The following is a 20,085-nucleotide window of genomic DNA, read 5'->3' on the forward strand; positions in this document are numbered from 1 at the left end:
AATCTCAAAAGACTTAGGCAATATGCTAAATAAATAAGCCAAGTTTCCTTTAGAAATTCTTTACAAACTATTATACCCCTTATATTTTATAACAAGTTCAAGTTTATTCACTATTCAGAAAAGCTTTCTTTTGTTTGTCCTTAAATCTTTAAAACACCTCTTTCAGCTCTGAACAGTTTCTTATTTCTCTTTTTCTGAGGATTCATTTTAAAAGATACCCATTCAGCGTCTTCATTGTTTCATTATTTTAGAAACTTTGATCACACCACCTTTGGGCCTTCTTGTTTTTAATATGACAAATCTCGATCCCTTTATCTGTTCAGTCATTTTTTTTTTCTTATAAGAAACTATTCCTGAGTGCCAACCAGACACAGAGGATTCAGAGGTTAAAACACAGTGTTTATTCTTAAAAAGTTCACTGTGGAGTTGAGGAGGCAGATGTTCATACAGGCAACTATGTATGAGTAAGTAAAGTATGTATGTATAAGTAAAGAGCTCTGGGAACACATAGGACCAAAACCCAGTTCAGACTGGAAGGTCCAGGGAATAACTCCTGAAAAATATTAGGAATTGGTCTATTAAAGGAGAGGGTAGCAATTAGAAGTTTGAGTTGAATGTTAAGAATAGAGGTTTGGACTAATGAGATATAGATGAAATTTAACAGCAAAGATGGTAGCTGCTGTAACAGATGCACCCCAAAACTTCAGTGGCTGGGGGCTTGCCTGGTTGGTGGTCCAGTGGTCAGGACGTCACCTTCCAATGCAGGGGATGTCGGTTCTCCCCCTGGTTTGAGAGCTAAGATCCCACATGTTTCAGAGCCCAAAAAACCAAAGCATAAAGTAGAAGCAATATTGTAATAAATTCAATAAAGATTTAAAAAATGGTCCACATCACAAAAATCTTAAAAATTTTTCAATGACTTATCACAGTAAGAATTTATTTTTTTTTTTAACACTCATAAAATCCAACAGATGTATTTTTGCTTCACAGTCAAGGCTTTTCTCTGTGTAGCCACTCAGGAAACGGGGTTGCAAGACACTCTGCCATCTTTAATACCTCTCTTCTCTTAGGTGTGGGCATATAGTGAGCAGGAGGGGAAAGTGGGTGGAGGATCTGAAGGGAGACTGCTTTCTAAAGACTAGATTGAGAAATGGAGAACACCATTTATGCTTCCATTCTATTGGGAACTTAGCACATGGCCACACCTGGTTGTAGGGGAAGCTGAGAAGTGAATTCTAGCTTCATGTCCAGGAGAAAGAAACGGATTTGATGATCTGTTCAGGTCAAGTTGAGAAAGACAAGAGAGCCCAGCTGAATGCAAAGCAGTGCAGGTGGAGGGGACAGGGAGTCAAGGGCTTGCCCACGGGCCTTGGGGTCAGCCAGGAGGGAGTGATGTCCTGGGATCAGGGACAGGAGAGAGGATTTCCAAGTTGTGGAGAAGGGAGGTAAACAGTGACAAATGCTACAGAGAATCTAAATAAGATGCGTGCAGCTCATCCAGGTAGAAAATACAGGAAGTCCCCTACATACGAAGCTTTAAGTTGCAAACTTTCAGGATGCGAATGTGCCCCTGTATGCCAGCAGTTGCACTGTGCTACTGTACTTTTCAAGGTACTGTACTGTAAGGTTAGAAATGTTTTCTTTTTGTGTTTGTTTATGTATTATTTCTGTGAAAAGTATAAACCTATTATAGAGCAGTACCATATAGCCAGTTGTATAAGTTGGGTATCTGGGCTAACTTTGTAGGACTTAAAAACAAACTGGACTTACCAACATGCTCTTGGAACAGAGCTCTTTCCTGTGTAGGGAACTTACTGTAGCTATGCCTTATAAACACATGCCCAGGGGGCCACGGCTTGATTCTCACTCTTCACTCTGTTTTTAAAGTTAATTCCATTTATGCATTTCATTATTTCTGTCTGTGATGGGCTTTCTCTAGTTGCCGAGCAAGGGTTCCATTGCATTGGCACCTTTAGTTGCTGAGCACAGGCTCTAGGGTGCACGGGTCTCAGGAGTTACTGCGTGTGGAGAAGAAGCCAGTAGTTCTGGATCTTGGGCTCTAGAGCTGAGGCGCCATAGTTGTGGCTCATGGACTTAGTTGCCTCTCAGCATGTGGGATTTTCCTGGACCCGGGATAAAACCCACGTCCCCTGCATCGGCAGGCGGATTCTTATCCACAGCCAGGGAAGTCTTCACCCTTGACTTTTGTTTTGTGCCCCGGTGTGTTCACTGCTGGATCTTGGTGCTTCTCTGTTGCTGAGCTTTGGCTTATGTTCTCCAGTATCATTCCTCCACCATCCCTTTCTTTATGCTGTCTGGCTGCTCTAGGTCTACACCCCAGGCCATCCAGCCAGTTTGCCATGGAGAAAGCCTTCATCTCTTTTCAGAGTTGCTGTCATGCAAGAAAAGATTCATGAACAAGGACTGTTATTGCCAGTTAACTGAGTCATTAACTGAAATGAGATGTTTCTGTGGAGCATTGACCTGAAAGGGACCCAGGATAAGAGTTTCAACTGCGTTAGTCACAGGGGAGGGGTCAGACTGGCAGAGGAAGCAGAAGCAGCTCAGGGTCTGCAGTCACATTTGTTCAGCAGTTTAGGGGCAATTTTCTAAAAATAGGTCAAATCTTTAACGAAAAATGAAGTTTTCCTCTGTAACCACAGTAAATGTCTATTTATTGAAAGTCAGTTTGAATGAACCTGGCTGAGCCACAGAAAATTCTCAATTCCACTTAGAATTCCACAACAGATTCTCTCACTAGCAGAGTATTGGGGATGTTAACCAATAGTCTATAATGTGATGATTTACTTCCATGCCATCCAGTAAATTATGCAACAACCTAGAGACAACTCATCATGCCTTTTGGTCTTGCAGGCTTCAAAGGGAGCCTTGCTTTGTACCATCCCCCTGAGTGAGGCCAGTGACAAAGTCTAACCCTAACATCACTTAAGTTGTGCTCCGCAATTATTGGAAATTAAGCTGTGTCTTCCTCAAAGGGAGCCAAAGCCAAAGAAACGCGTATTTGAAGGAATAATTTCAACTGCTCTTGGAAATGGATAACTTTCCAGTTTCTTTTCAAGAAAAGAAGATATAGGTGCTCTTAGTGCAGAGCTCCATTGCAGCATCTGTTCAGAGAGCAGGAGTGTGGAAATGGACACACACACACACTCACATGTACATTAAATTGCAATTTAGAGTGATTTAGGGGAAAAAAAATTGTAATCTTAGGAGAAAATGAATCAGTCTGTCCTTGATTTGAATGTTCCACTGTTGCTGCTCATATAGTTCCAGAGAAAGCAGAGTCCAAAATAGAGAAGGTCCAGAGAGGGCAGTAAAAATGAGAGGAACTAAAGGGCAAAGGTGTGATTCTAGAATCAAAACCAAGAATTGAAGAGCCTCACCTTGTTGCACTTGAAGAGGAGCAGAGAAACATAAACAGTCAGAGGCAGGGAGAGAGGATTGATATAGAAAATAACAAAGAGAATAGCAAATGGCAGGTGGATGGCTACTGTGTTGATTTTTTTTGAGAAACAAAGCTTTGTATTGGAGAAATAATGTGTCCTCTTATAGGGGTAACATATGTAACTAAATAGCTGGGTGTTATGGGCTTCCCTGGTGGCTCAACCTTAGAATCTACCTGCCAATGCAGGAGATGCGAGTTCCATCCTCTGCCTGCTAGTCCAGGAGTCAGAGTTGGTACCTATAGTGTGGTATTGACAGCTGAGCCCATTGTGAACCATTTACATCTTCCTGAGCACTAGAATCCTGGTGTCTTGGACTGGGAGCCCCTGGTTGGTTGGTTGACTTTTTCATGTTGTTCTGGTTAGCAGACTCTATGCTATGGGGAGAAACCCACACAATTGGATGGATTTGGATAAGTGTAATTTAAAACATTTAAAAAAGTGATCTGTAACTATTGTCACTGGCCTGCCAATGACAATGCAGGAGACGTGGGTTCGATCCCTGGGTTGGGAAGATCCTCTGGAGAAAGAAATGGCAACCCACTCCAGTACTCTTACCTGGAGAATCCCATGGACAGAGGAGCCTGGTGGGCTATAGTCCACGGGGTTGCCAAGAGTCGGACATGACTTAGCGAGTAAACAATGACAGCAATTCATGTATTATTATGAACTGCCTGGTGATAAAGGAAAATAAGATGAGAACACAGACTTTTATGTGTTACTTTTCTTTTAATGTGATGACATATGAGATGTAAATCAAAACAAAGCTATTACAAAATGTGGGTAGGACGCCTGCAACTACTAAAAGCAATGTGTGCCAAACTTCAGACCCTAGAAATTAGCCTGTTAACTGCTGTCATGAAGAAAGCAGTTTTAAAGCTGAACTTTGAGTGAGTCATCAAAGTCAGACATCAGTGAAGGTTGGAATGAACATCTTAGACCAATGGGCATGCCACTCGGTTCAGGGAACAGTGGCTGCTCAGCTTTCTACCTTCACGGGTGAGGACGTGTCTCCCAAGTGTGAAATCTCTCTCCTCTCCATCTCTCTGTTTTAAATTGGCTGAACACAAATACCATGTTTAAGTAGAGGAGCATTAAAAATCGATGAACTCGTACGTACTGATTGATAATGATGGCCCCTGTATGGCCCTGACATTTGAATTTAGTCAAAGACTTTTATCTCTGAATATTATTCTGCTCCTTTCTCACTCTGTCTCATTTTGGTGTGCAATAACAGAGTGTGCACTCGAAACCATTTGAAGTGACTAAAGGGTTCTGAGGGGTGGTTACTTCAGAAAAATTGGCATTTCAGAGAGATGTGTTTTTCCCCCTATCTTTGTTGATGTTTGAAGTCTTCAAAGCATCACTCTGATCAGAGAAAAACATTTCTTGTGAAGCAGTTCTCTCTGAGAAGGCAGTGATTGGAGACTGGCCGGCTGTTGACTCAGATCTCTTTTAGAAGAAGTCGTTTTCACAGAAGGTATTTCAGGCTGAGGCCTGGGGCTTGAAAGATTTAGCTTCAGTTCAGAATACATAAATATAAAGTTAACTCAGCTTTGCAGTAAGCTTCAGAGTCAATAAGAAATGGAGTATTTCTCGAAATACCTTAAGACAGTCAAGTTTTGAGTCCGCAGTGCTCATTGGTGACCCTGTCCTGGGTTTATAGGTTCTGAATGCATCTCTTACATATGATCACACACACAGGGAATGGGAGGAAAGAGAAGCTTCTGTTTCTCAGTCAACTGGATAATTATTTCTGTCTCGTTGTTTGCATACAAAATTGTAGCTAAATAATCATCTCCAAATGCTGAAGCTTGGACTTCAGAAGTTATGTGGTTATTTGTGAACATTCTCTGTGTGCTTGGAACTGTGCTGAGTGTTCTCATGAATGATCTTATTTATCTCATATCACCCCTGGAATACTGTTATCACCTTCATCTCTGTTATTCATAGATGGAAACAGAGCTTGAAAAGGAAGAGCAGTTGGGTTGTTTGGGTCTTGGATAGCAGAGACTGGACAAGAACCAGCCTTTGGATGCAGTCTGTGTCCTTGACCTTCATCTTTTTGAAAAATCATAGGCTCCTCTGACTAAGAAGGTTCCCTTTTACTCCATCTCGGGGAAAACTAAGAAAAGTGCACCTCACAAATAATTATAAGGGATTCTCATGAAGACTTGGCTCTAGACATTTTTCAGGTGCAACAAGCAATATGAGTACTGCCATATTCCCTCCTATAAACCTGTGAGAAGGTCTAGTGAGAAACCATTATGTAGATTAAAAATCTCATGGCTTATCTGACTGGCACTTCTATATAAAAACAGCATGTAGATGTTATTTTAAAAAAACAGGACAATCCTAATAGGATCAGGGTTAACCCATTTAGGGAAATCAAACAGTATTTGAAGACATAGGAAGATAGAACTTTAGAAGTCACATTTCTTTCCTTTTTATAATTCTATTTATTTATTCATGGCTGTGTTGGGTCTTCATTGTTGTGCAGGCTTTTCTCTAGTTGGAGCAAGCAGGGCTGCTCTTCATTGAGGTGCAAGGGCTTCTCATTGTGGTGGCTTCTCTTGCTGCCTAGCACAGGCTCTCGGGTGCTCTGGCATCAGTAGTTGCGGTTTCCGAGCTCTAGCGCACAGGCTCGAGAGTTGTGGCACATGGGATTAGTTGCTCTGTGGCATGTGGGATCTTCCTGGAACAGGGATAGAACCCGTGTCTCCTGCATCGATCGGCAGGCAGATTCTTTACTGCTGAGCCACCAGGGAAACCCTAGAAGTCAAATTTCTAACTTGGGTTCTGATCTAGCAAGCCATTTAATTTTTCCCAGCTCTGATTTCCAATTCATATGTGAGTGGATTGAATTAGAATCTTGTGAGATTTGACTCTTCTGGAGTCAGGGAACCTCTTCTTAGGAGAATGCACCAGTGAAATTTTATAGTAGTCCTATCAGTCCTCTAAAGTCTAGGGATTTCTAGATTTTTGTTAGAACCCTGAATTAGTTACTATCTTGTGGGTTTCCCCCTCATGATTGGGTTAAGTCTGTGTCGGTGTTGTGTGAACCTTTGTGGGTAGAAGCCTCTGATTCACAGACAGTGATGCTTTGGTTGATTGATGCTATTCAGGTCACATTTGCTCAATGTCCTGGGTAATATGCTGGCTATAGGGTCTATGGATGACTAGAATTTCTGAAGAGGTGGCTGTGGGACTGGGAAGGGGACACGTGGCGTTGAAATTGTCAGACCCAGATTATCTGGAATCTTCCTTAACCTGTCTGGCCTCAGTTTCTCCTTTTGTGTAAAGAATGAAGAATGTCTCATGTGATTTTATGTGGCATTTAAAGGAAATAACAGATAATTTGACAAAGGTAAATCAACTGCTAGATGGCAGTGAGCTTGGCAAAAGCTCATCACGTGTTTGCTTGTTGCTCAAACACTTCCAACGGGTGGTGTCTGGCAGACTATGAGTTCTCAGGAGGTACAACTTGGCCGATTAGGGAGACTGCAGTGAGCTGATGGGAATGGTCTCTTGGGACTGTGGCAACCAATAGTGTGTAACTGGAGAGCACGGGATCTGGGGAGGCTGCCTGAGAAGGGAGATAAACTTGAAAATCACTGTTGCCACAGGAAGAAGATGGGCTTAAACTTTTGAAAAATCAGAGGCATTCTTTGCTCGTTGGAGGGCTCAACAAGCAGCAAAGGGAGTTTTTTGATGAAAAAGCCTCCATCTAATATATTTAACATATAATCAGTGTTAGCATACAGTAACACCGTGATTCATTATAGAGATATACTTGGGAAGCATTTCAGAACATTTCTTCATTTGTTCACTTTTTCTTATTATGTCACGGCAGACATAGAAGGTTTTTTTTTTTTTTTTAGGTTTTACAGATTATCTCCTTCTTATTTTTATCTTTTTAAATTTTGGCTGCAACAAGCAGCATGTGGGGATCTTAGTTCCCCTACCAACCATAGATAGAACCAGTGACCCCTGCATTGGAAGTATTGAATTTTAACCACTGGACTGCTAGAAATGTCCCCATAAGAGCTATTTGAGAGAGGTGTATATCATTTCTGCATGAACAGATCCAGCAGGTTTTGACGGTTGTTTGGGTTTATCTGGAGGCCTTCCTACCTCTGCTTCTGTTGTCTTCTTTCCTCTTGTAGAGGTTTCGTCTAATGTCTTAGCTGTGGAAGAATGAACTCAGTTTTTCTCTTTTTTGAAGTTTAATTTTCTCTTTTTAAATGCTTGTAATTTATGCATATTTTAAGTCATCGATGAGATTCCCATATTGCTCATGGCCGGTCGACAATTAATCTGTTTTGTTCTGCTTTTGTTTTCAGATTGAAGAATTTCGAAGGCTGAGGACACATGTGAAGGGGGCAGAGCTCGTGGAGGGCTGTGATGGGATTTTGGGAGACAATTTTAGGCCCACTCAGCCGCTCAGTGACAGAGTCATTAGAGCTGCGTTTCAGTAGCCAGAGAAAACAGGAGCTGACGTGTCTGCATCTGGGTACGTGTGGATTAAGTGAGGAAACAGGCACACAGTTGGGCCTGCATGTGAAAGCAGCTCTCATGATGAACCTGTTAATTTAACAGTGTGAATGCACTTCATTGACATTTAGGACACATTCTCAAGCCCCATTCATTACAGGTCAGGTGGTTTGTAAAAATTTCATGCCCTATTAGGTAAAAATCTACATTCCTTATGTTTTTCCAGCAGTGCAGCCTTTCATTCTATTGATAGGTTTTGCTTTAATATCAGCTTTCATAAGGGAAGGCGCTTGAGGCAGGGTAACGGTGACATGCAAGTCCTTCTTCTTTGGTACTTTGCTGTGTTGTCATAGCTTGAAACTGCAGCTGTTATCTCCTGATGAATGGGGAGCATGAAGAAACGGACGGGGAGTTGGGAAGCCTCAAAGCTGGCCACTTGTCCAGTGCAGATTTGCTCATCTTGCTTATTGGGGTAGGTAGTGAGGGTAGATCAGGCCAGAGTGATAATACTTACCCTATGGAAGTGATTTTATTCAATAGATCAAGAAGCACTTGGTGATTATATAAAAGCAGCATGTTTCTTTACTGATGGAATATCTAATACTCTATACATTTTAATGTATTGGATTCAATGTATGTGTTACTTACCCTTAAGGAGCTAACAAAATAAACATCACAAACAAGGAAAATATAAAATATATATAAATCCCTGCATACTGGGTTACTTCTTCACTTTGTAGATTGACCAGGGTCACATACCTAGGTCAGTGTGTTGTTATGAAACCGCTGCTTCCTGTGAGAAGAAGGTGCCTGTTGAAACAGTTTCCTAGGAATCAGGACAGAGCTCTGACTGTTTAGTGGTCCTTTGGGAGTATGTCTTCTCACTGTATGTCAGTGGTCCAGTGGATGGGGGAGTCACAGAGGAACTGAAATCTCTAGCCTCCAAGAGCTCACAGTCTGGGACTTCCTTGATGGTCCAGTGGTTAAGACTTACCTTCCTGGAAGAGTGTGTGGATTGGATCCTGGTCAGGGAGCTAAAATCCCATATTCCTCATGGCCAAAATAACAAAGTGTAAAACAGAGGCAACATTGTAACAAATTCAATAAAGACTTCAAAAATTGTCCACATCAAAAGTTATTTTAAAAAACAAAGCTTAAGCCTGAGATGGTGAGCAGGACAATGTAAAAACATTTCAAAAGTACAGTTACAAATTGTAATAAATTCCATGAATGAGAAGAACAAAAATGTGGAGTGGAGAAGATTTTGGCTAGAGGGAATATCTTTGCAAAGACCCTCGAGGGTCCCCTCCCTGTGGAGATGGTAAGACTTTGATGCGCTGAGATGCCTGAAAGAAGCCCCCTGAGTCTGGGGTGTGGAAATGAAAGGGAGGGCCAGGCGGGGCCCTGTCAGCTGCGTTAGACATCTTTATCTCATTGTCAATGTGTTGACATCTAAGGGTTCTCAGGGGAGTGGCCTGACCCCTGTATATTCTCAGGAGATCACAGTGGCTGCAGAATGAATGGACTGTGGGCCAGGCTGGGGGAGTAGAAAGGTATTTTAGAAGTCCATTGGGTAACCAAGGTGCAAGGCCTGGAGGCTTGGGTACCAGACTAAGAACAGTGCGGATGGAGAGAGGTTTACGTTTGTGAAAGAGTCCTTGAAAGTGAAATCTAGGGGTAAGTTGGATGTGAGGAAGAGGAGATGGAATTATCAGTGATAACAGCTGGGGTTTGGGGCTTTAGGAACTATGTAGGCAGAGTGACAACAGGGAAGCTGGAGGGGATTTTGTCTGAGATGCAGAGATAGAACTGAGAGTGGCTTGTCAATCACAACAGTGGGTGGACCCCTCATGAAGGAAGCTGGAATTTCAAGAGTGGAGATCAGAAAAGAGGTCTGAACCGAATGTGGGAGTTGTGGGCATAGATTATGTGTGTCTGCACGTGTGCGTACATATTATGTTCCAATAATACATGAGGATGACCTCATGTGTTCATAAAACCTATGGGTTGCTTGATGACAAGTTAACCAAAGCACCGGGAAGTTAGGTCATTCACCCAGAGTTGCTGAGCAGTGGAAGTGGAAGTTGGACTCGGGCAGCCTGACTGACAGAGCCCTCTGTCATAAGCACTAAGGGTCGGAGGTCAGGAGCATCTCCACACTCGGGCCCTCGGGATAGCAGGAGTGTGAGGGATGTAGGTTGCAGTGGGCAGAAGTGGCGTTTGAAGGGAGGAGGTGGAGGCACCTTGTGATGATGGCAGGTTCCCCCAGCTATCTGTTTTGCTCGTGGTAGTGTATATATGGGGCCTCCCTGACTGCTCAGCATGAAAGAACCTACCTGTAGCAAGAGACCCGCGTTCAGTCCCTGGGTCGGGAAGATCCTCTGGAGCAGGGCACACCTCCAGTGTTCTCATACATACAGTATTCAGTATGGAGTGGAGTGTACCCACTCCAGTATTCTTTCCTGGAGAACGCCATGGACAGAGAAGCCTCGTGGGCTCCAGCGCATGGGGCCACACCGAGTCGGACACGACTGAGTGACTCAGCAGCAGCGGTGGCAGCGGCAGCGGCGTGTATGTGGCAGCGCTGCTCTCTCACTTCATCCCGCTCCCTCCTTTCCCCTTGCTGTGTCCACACCTTCGTCCTCTAAGTCTGCGTCTCTGTTCCTGACCTGGAAATAGATTAAGCTGTACCATTTTTCTAGATTCCACATATATGCATTAATATATTTTTCTCCTTCTGACTTCACTCTGTATGACCATCTCTTGGTCTGTCCATATCTCTACAGATGACCCAATTTCGTTCCAAATGAAGCCTTTTTTTTTTTTTAAACAATAGAAATTCTGGAACTTTCTATATGAGGGGTGGGGAATGAGCCAATAGGTGGACAAGGATGAAGATGCTGTTTCTTGAGGGGCTAATCCTAGCAGTGAAGTCTGTGAAAAGTTGCCAAGGGATGGAATTCTAAGCACAAGCGTAGGCTGACTTTTGTTATGGGACTGGACACTTTTCCATGCAGTCAGAGGAAGGAAGGAGGTGGTGGTTTATAGACAGCGTTTTGTGGCTTGCTTTATAGACAGCGTTTTGTGACTTGCTTTACCGTTTAAGGGGGATTGGGGAAGAGCTGGGAGTCAGGGAGGGAAGCTGGAAGAAGTTGGGAGCAGAGGGTGGGTAGAGGGGTGCAGGCAGGACTCATCGGAGGGCAGGCAGAGAGGCACAGTGAGGCTGGTGACATTTATCCAGTGTAGGTTTGGTATACTCTTCTGTGAATATCAGTAACTATAAATGACACTTGGCTTGAGTTTTTGATCCATATCTTGCCCTCCATTCAAATTGCCTCTCTAAATATCTAAATAATTATCCCTATGTTATCTCTGTCTTACACACACATACACACACATACCCTTAAATGTTTATGAGGAGATTGCATATATTTCAGATACATATGTTTCATATTCATTGTATGATAGGAAGATAATGTGTAATTCTCAAAGTTTTCAGTTAATTACAGTATAGATATTTTAAGAGAGAGGATGGATTGCTATCCTTGTCTTGGTGGCTGAGATTCTTGAGAGGGGGTCATTTTTCCCCAGATTCCTAGGAATGGTGTAGAAATTCTCTCAAAGAGGTGTTCACTTCTGACTGTATCCTTTCATGAATACATTTTTGATCCTTTTATCTTGAAATGTGTAATACAAATCTAGTCATACTTCTACATAAAAATTATATTGGGAAATCAGACTTAAGGATGTGTGCTTTTTATTTGATATTTAATAATGCCCTAAGGCAGGTAATTCAAATTTTTATTAAAGTGAAATGATTTGACAGTCAGACTTTGAATTTAATGCATGAATGTTTCATTTAAGCTCTTAGAACTGAGGAGGGAAAAAACTTTTTTTCTGATGGCTTTCTAAAAAAATGTTCAAAATAATTCAGATTTATTTTAGCTGTGCTTTACTAAAATAACTTTAGTTTGGGGATTTAAAATGACATTCATTTTTACATGACATGTCTAGACATCTGGAGGGTTTTGATAACCAAGACTTATTATTCCCATGAATCACCTGGGACTTTTTATATTACCATTTAAGAAGTATGAACTATGGTTTTGTACTTATTTAAAGAGTTCACATATAACTCATCCAGATACAAGGCTAGTTCAGATTTCTGGGAGCCAATTTACCCATCGAACTTTATGGATGTAGGAGAACCAAACCTTAGTAGCAACAAACCAGAAATAAGACCAAGCTTTCTGGCCAGTTTCTTTGCTGTCCTTGGCATAATAATGTGACTTCAAAGACCCAGAAAGGGTCTCTACCCAAATATGAGGGTAAATTTGACACAGGGATCTTTCAGAAATACTTACTTTCTTTTTCTTCCTTTTTTTTTTTTTTTTTTTTGTTTCCTAACCTATTGGGAGCACACTGATCATTTCCCCTTTTAAGGGAGGGGAAGGAGATTATCTAGAATTTTTTGACATTGGTTTTTATAGAAAACAATTATGATTAGCTATAGTTACTGCAAACATGTGTGTACTTTAACAATATTTGAGTCACAGGGGATTCAGGCTAATATATGAACAGTCATAATAGCTTTCTAAAAATTGACTCATATTTAATGAAACAAACAGGCAAGTAATTATTTCATTGGAAGGTTAGTATTATTGTATTTGATGCTACCTGTGACATTTATTACATCTAAGAAGATGATGTGAAAAGTTGCAAAAGTACACATGGGGAAGAGTTCAGTACAGTCTGAATATGACTTCAGGCTCTATCATAATATTGATACTAACCTTCAAATGAAATAATTACTTGCCTGTTTTTTTTTTCATTAAATATTAGCCAATTATTAGAAAGCTATTCTGTTTAAAAATGTGCCTGTTTCCCCTGTGACTCAGCTTAATTGTTAAGCAGCACACATGTTTACAGTAACTATAGTCAGTTATAACTATTTTCTGTAAAAACCAATGCCGCAGAACTCTAATTAAGGGGAAACTATAAGTGTGCTCCAAATAGATTAGAAAAAAAAAAAAACAAAAAAGGAAGATGATAAAAGATAAGTAAGTATCTCTGAATGATTCTTGTGTCAAACTTACCCTCATATTTGGGAAGAGACCCTTTCTGGGTCTTTGAAGTCACATTCAGACTGTACTGAATTCTTCCCCGTGTATACTTTTGCAGTTAATAATGTTGTCTTCTTAAGGTTAGTAAATGCTATAGCTAGCATCAATATCTTATCAGTTTTCTTTTATAACCTGACAAAGTTGGAGGTTAGAAAAGGACAAGCCATTATGGAAAAGGAGGGGCTTTGTGGGGAAGGGATAATGTCAACTCTGAATGACCAAGTAGGCAAAAGCTATTATCCTTCCAGGATAAATGGAAAGCTCAGAGCCATATTTTTAGTCAATAGAACTTGGACTTGACTCACTCTAATAATTTAATATGATATACAGCATTAGGGTGAGAAATGAGAGCTCAATGGATATAGCTGTTTTCTATTTACTATATCATATAGAATTGTCCAAAAATGAATGAATTTCCTAAAGGACTTCAAAATGATTTCAAGAAAAGGCCAAAATACCAAGGGTGCTCAACCCATCTATTATGTGTTTATTGTATGATATAAAAGTTGTTATTAACCCAAGAATGAAAAATATCAAAATTGTATAGACATTTCTTCAAGATGACTGAAGAAGGAAAATAAGCCTTCCTTCCATATCTGTCTCTTTTTTTGTGTGTGTTGAAATGTTAATAATTTATTGAGGGTAAGATTGCTGAATGATTTATCCCTCCCCCTTCACTTGAATTTAAACAAAATTGTATTTGGGAGGAAGAAAAGAAAACATTTTGCAGTCATGGGTCAGCTTTTATGTTGAACATCAATATGTTAGGACACCTTAAGTATAGTAGATTTCATCATTTTAAACTTCATATATTTTCTATAAGAAAGACACCGAGACCAGGGTCATCTCACCTAAACATGTTGTATTGTGTCTCTTTCCTCATGGATGCTCATTATTAGTATTTCCTCAAATCAATTTTAATTTTTCCAGTTTGGGGCTTATTAAGAAAAGATTGTTCACAAAGAAGCATTCATTTCATTTTCCACCTCATTCACTGTCAGTTCTTTCCAGCTCTTCCTTTCCATGATGAAGTTCATAGAACTTCACTTGCTCAGTCATGTCTGACTCTTTGCAACCCCGTGGACTGCAGCACACCAGGCTTCCCTGTCCTTCACCATCTCCTGGAACTTGTTCAAATTCATGTCCATTGAATTGGTGATGCCATCCAACCATCTTGTCTTCTGTCGTCCCCTCTGTCGTCAAAACTTAGGAAAGCATGTTTGTCATAGACCCAGGGAACTGTGAAAACCCAGCACATAAAGGGGTCTTGCCAGAGGACGCTTGCTGTTGGAGTCCTCATAGTTCAGCCTAGCGGGCCTCCTCTCTTTGTAGGTGAATCACCTACACCCACAGCCTCTGTTACCACCAAGTGCAGTTAACCCTCATTCATATGCCTGCACCAGGCCTCCCTGTTAAGCTCTGGAATTGGATGCCCAACTGTTTGCATGACTTTTCTTCTGCATGTGCCAAAGACCTATATACTGAGTTTCAGACTCAGTATATAAAAGATTGAATTTATGATCTTAGTTTTTTTTGAAAAAAATTCTTTTGTTTCTGTTCAGATCCACTTGGTTACTTTTGTGTGTTTTTTCAAAAAATATTGATTTTTTATTTATTTATTTGACTGCGCCAGGGATTAGTTGCAACACATGGGATCTCTTTTTAGTTGCAGCAGGTGGGATCTAGTCTCCCGCCCGGGGATGCAGCCCAGGCCCCCTGCATTGGGAGGATGGAGTCTAGTCACTGGGCCACCAGGGAAGTGCCACAATCATCCTTTGCAGACTAGCCTTCCAGTTTTCTCATGGTCCATCCATAGTGCTGCAAATGACATTATTTCATTCTTTTTATGGCCGAGTAATATTCCATTGTGTATATGTAATACATCTTCCTTTTCCATTCCTCTGTTGATGGACATTTAGAATGCTTCCACATCCTGGCTATTATAAATAGTGTGGCAGTGAAAACTGGGGTGCATGCATCTTTTTAAATTATATATGTATGTATCTTTTTGAACTATCTCTCAGTGTATGCCCAAGAGTGGGATTGCTGGGTCATATGGTAACTCATATGGAAAACTCAGCAGTGGCCACAGGACTGGAAAAGGTCAGTTTTCATTCCAGTCCCAAAGAAAAGGCAATGCCAAAGAATGCTCAAACTACCGCACAATTGCACTCATCTCACAGGCTAGTAAAGTAATGCTTAAAATTCTCCAAGCCAGGCTTCAGCAATACATGAACCGTGAACTTCCAGATGTTCAAGCTGGATTTAGAAAAGGCAGAGGAACCAGAGATCAAATTGCCAACATCCGCTGGATCATGGAAAAAGCAAGAGAGTTCCAGAAAAACATCTATTTCTGCTTTATTGACTATGCCAAAGCCTTTGACTGTGTGGATCACAAGAAACTGGAAAATTCTTCAAGAGATGGGAATACCAGATCACCTGACTTGCCTCTGGAGAAACCTGTATGCAGATCAGGAAGCAACAGTTAGAACTGGACATGGACCAACAGACTGGTTCCAAATAGGAAAAGGAGTACGTCAAGGCTGTATGTTGTCACTCTGCTTATTTAACTTATATGCAGAGTACATCATGAGAAACGCTGGGCTGGAGGAAGCACAAGCTGGAATCAAGATTGCTGGGATAAATATCAATAACCTCAGATATGCTGATGACACCACCCTTATGGCAGAAAGTGAAGAGGAACTAAAGAGCCTCTTGATGAAAGTGAAAGAGGAGAGTGAAAAAGTTGGCTTAAAGCTCAACATTCAGAAAATGAAGATCATGGCATCTGGTCCCATCACTTCATGGGAAATAGATGGGGAAACAGTGTAAACAGTGTCAAACTTTATTTTGGGGGGCTCCAAAATCACTGCAGATGGTGATTGCAGCCATGAAACTAAAAGACGCTTACTCCTTGGAAGAAAAGTTATGACCAACCTAGATAGCATATTCAAAAGCAGAGACATTTTTTGCCAACAAAGGTCCGTCTAGTCAAGGCTATGGTTTTTCCATTGGTCATGTATGGATATGAGAGTTGAACTATAAAGAAAGCTGAGCACTGAAGAATTGATGCTTTTGAACTGTGGTGTTGGAGAAGACTCTTGAGAGTCCCTTGGACTGCAAGGAGATCCAACCAGTCCATCCTAAAGGAGATCAGTCCTGTGTGTTCATTGGAAAGACTGATTTTGAAGCTGAAACTCCAATACTTTGGCCACCTGATGTGAAGAGCTGACTCATTTGAAAAGACTGTGATGCTGGGAAAGATCGAAGGCAGGAGGAGAAGGGAACGACAGAGGATGAGATGGCTGGATGGCATCTCTGACTTGATGGACATGGGTTTGGGCAGACTCCGGGAGTTGGTGATGGACAGGGAGGCCTGGCATGCTGCAGTTCATGGGGTCACAAAGAATCAGACATGACTGAGTGACCGAGCCGAACTAAACTGAACTGATGGTAACTCTGTTTTTAGTCTTTTATGGAACCTTCGTATATTCTCCGTAGTGGCTGTAAATCTACATTCCCACCAGCAGTGCAGGAGGGTACCTTTTTCTTCACACTCCTTCCTTATTTCCTGCTTGTAGTCCTTTTATGATGGCCATTCTGATCATTCTGATCCTTCAGTTTTAATTAAACAGGCCAGTTAAAACTGGTTTTGGTAGCATACAATGCTAAAATAGTCTAGACAATGTCCAATATCTTATACAGAATCTGAAATATTTGTTGGATAATAACCTAGATAGCATATTTAAAAGCAGAGACATTACTTTGCCAACAAAGGTCCGTCTAGTCAAGGCTATGGTTTTTCCAGTGGTCATGTATGGATGTGAGAGTTGGACTGTGAAGAAAGCTGAGTGCCGAAGAATTGATGCTTTTGAAGTGTGGTGTTGGAGAAGACTCTTGAGAATCCCTTGGACTGCAAGGAGATCCAACCAGTCCATTCTGAAGGAGATCAGCCCTGGGATTTCTTTGCAGGGAATGTTGCTGAAGCTGAAGCTCCAGTACTTTGGCCACCTCATGCGAAGAGTTGACTCCTTGGAAAAGACTCTGATGCTGGGAGGGACTGGGGGCAGGAGGAGAAGGGGACAACAGAGGATGAGATGGCTGGATGGCATCATGGACTCGATGGATGTGAGTCTGAGTGAACTCCGGGAGTTGGTGATGGACAGGGAGGCCTGGTGTGCTGCGATTCATGGGGTCACAAAGAGTTGGACACAGCTGAGCAACTGAACTGAACTGAACATGGAGGTTTCTCCTATCAAGAGATTTGACACTATGTAATATCATTTTCAGGCTTCCCTGGTAGCTCAGCTGATAAAGAAACTGTCTGCATTGCAGGGGACCCTGGTTCAATCCCTGGGTCGGTAAGATCCCCTGGAGAAGGGATAGGCTACCTACTTCAGTATTAATGGGCTTCCCTGGTGGCTCAGATGGTTAAGAATCTGCCTGCAATGCGGGAGACCTGGGTTTGATCCCTGGGTTGGGAAGATCTGGAGGAGGGCATGGCAACTTACTCTAGTATTCTTGCCCAGGAATCCCCATGGACAGAGAATCCTGACGGGCTATAGTCCATCAGGTCCAAAGAGTTGGACACGACTGAGTGATAAAGCATAGCAATACCATTATCAGAATAAATTAATTGTTAAAACAGTAAAACCATGTTGGTTTTGGATGAGTCTGTTTTCTATCATGTCTGTATAGTCAAAGCTGTGATTTTTCCAGTAGTCATTTACAGATGTGAGAGTTGGACCATAAAGCAAGGTGAGTGCTGAACAATTGATGCTTTTGAACTGTGGCTCTGGAGAAGACTCTTGAAAGTCCCTTGGACTGCAAGGAGATCAAACCAGTCAATCCTAAAGGAAATCAACCCTGAATATTTATGGGAAGAACTGATGCTGAAGCTGAAGCTCCAATACTTTGGTCACCTAATGCAAAGAGCCAACTCTTTGGAAAAGACTCTGATGCTGGGAAAGATTGAAAACCGGAGGAGAAGGGAATGACGGAGGATGAGATGCTTGGATGGCATCACAGACTCAATGGGCATGAGTTTGAATAAACTCTGGGAGATGGTGACAGACAGGGAAACCTGGCGTGCTGCAGTCCATGGGGTCGCAAACAGTTAGACACGACTTATCGACTGAAAAACAACAAATTTTCTATCACATTGCTTCTTTAAATGCCTGCGCAATTTCTAAATTCTTATACTTTTAGTGGTTAGAAACTCACAAGTTTTGACGGCTTGTCTGTAGAAATATTTTCAAAGACATCTTAGAAGCGTGGAGTTGAATTGGATCTCAGAAAGTTATTTAATCTAGTCTTCTGCCTGAAGAGGCCTTCAACTAAATTATTACAGATGGTTGATTTCCATATCTAGGAACAAGCAAACAAACCTTCATTGTATGAGATACCTACTTCAGAGGTTTTTTATTTTAACTCTTGCGTAATGCAAAAGGAAAAATAAAAACACCTCAAGAAATAGTCTCCTGGTAAAGTATGAACTGAATTGGAGCACCATTTTGATAGTAATATTTTTTATGGTTTACCATAAATGAATATTTTTGATGAATGTATTCCAAGATTTATGTTTTTCTTGTGTTAGCAGCATGTGAGATTTCCAGTAACCTTTATGGTACAGAGAAGCTTGTGTAATTTTTCACAAACATGAATGAATGTTGTGATGTAATTTTAGTCGAGGTACAACCAATGGTTCTCTAATGGTATCTTTTATTTCAAGGATGATTATGTTTAGTGGGTCCCAGCAATAAAATCACTGTAATGAGGAATAAAAGATTGTAAATAAGAATAACAGTGTTATTAATCATCTAAATTAGTCATTTATGGCACATTTCTTGACCTGAAATATTTCCATAGGAAATAATGCTAAAATCCACATTTACTTATAATTAGACATAATACAGACCTGGTCCTTAAAATAGTTGCTCAAATCCCAATTCAACTTAATTTCATTGACTTTGATTTCTGGACTGAAAGCATTAAACTTGAACCTAGTGAAAAATGTGTAATATGTACATTCAATTAAGAAGTAATTAGATACTCAATCACCCTTACAACACACTTGGGATTAGGGAAGAAGGAAGAAAAATGTGACTCGCTGTTGTGTATAAAACAGTTCTGTTAATGAGTTTAGTGCTAATTGAGATTGAGAAAGTGTCAAAATAGCATAAGGTAGATTTGCTTGGGAAGAACTTTAAAAGCTAAGTTTAGTGGTTTATGATACTTTGGTGCAGAAGCGTTGGATATGACTTAGCAGTTAAACAATAACAACATGTATGCAGTATACAAAGCGGCCTGATGTGTTCTTGAGTTTTGGTTACAGTTTGAAAATGTGTTTACTTTACTATTTTATTTTGACTGTGCTGGGTCTTTGTTGCAGTTTACAGGCTTCCCCTTGTGCCAGCTTCTCATGTTGCGGAGCACGGTCTATAGGTGTGTGGGCGTCAGTAATTGTGGCTCCCAGTCGCTGGAGCACAGGCTGAGCAGTTGTGGCACACAGGTGGAGTCGCTCTGCAGCACGTGGGATCTTCCTGGACTGGGGATGGAACCCATGTCCCCTGCACTGGCAGACAGATTCTTTACCATGAACCACCAGAGAAACCCTACACCTTCATTCCGAGTGACACATTCTAGTGAGCGATGACAGGAAAGAACGAACGCTGTTTTGTGTTTCAGACCCTGGGCTATATTTTAACTCATTTAATCCTCACATTGATCTCTTGAGGCATGTTCTTTTATTTTCATTTTAGAAATAAAGACCCTAAGTCTGAGAGGGGTTGAATAACTTGCTCAGGTCACAGACAGTACACTGCAAACCCAAGGTTGACACCCAGGCAGGTTTCATTGCAAACCCTGAGCTCTTTTCACTGCACATTTCAAATAACAAAGGGCAGATAATTAAGAAGTCCTTGCATATCTTTGCCTCCTTATCTCTCTTTTAAAAAAAAAAATTTATTTATTTATTGGCTGCACCACAAAGCAGGTGGGATCTTACC

The 20,085-nt window shown here is 41.2% G+C and overlaps 1 protein-coding gene across 2 annotated transcripts in view; it reads left to right on the forward strand.

The window, feature by feature from the left end:
- Nucleotides 1-20,085, forward strand: part of CA8 (carbonic anhydrase 8) — an 87,267-nt gene that overhangs the window by 59,484 nt on the left and 7,698 nt on the right. For both annotated transcript variants that reach the window (XM_013969213.2, XM_005689007.3), the window contains exon 8: nt 7,805-7,974. In XM_013969213.2, coding sequence (XP_013824667.1) covers nt 7,805-7,939 — 135 coding nt within the window. In that variant the 3' untranslated portion in view covers nt 7,940-7,974. The remainder of the gene's footprint in view (nt 1-7,804; nt 7,975-20,085) is intronic.

Source organism: Capra hircus, chromosome 14 (genome assembly GCF_001704415.2).
Source record: "Capra hircus breed San Clemente chromosome 14, ASM170441v1, whole genome shotgun sequence".
Lineage (NCBI taxonomy): Eukaryota > Metazoa > Chordata > Mammalia > Artiodactyla > Bovidae > Capra > Capra hircus.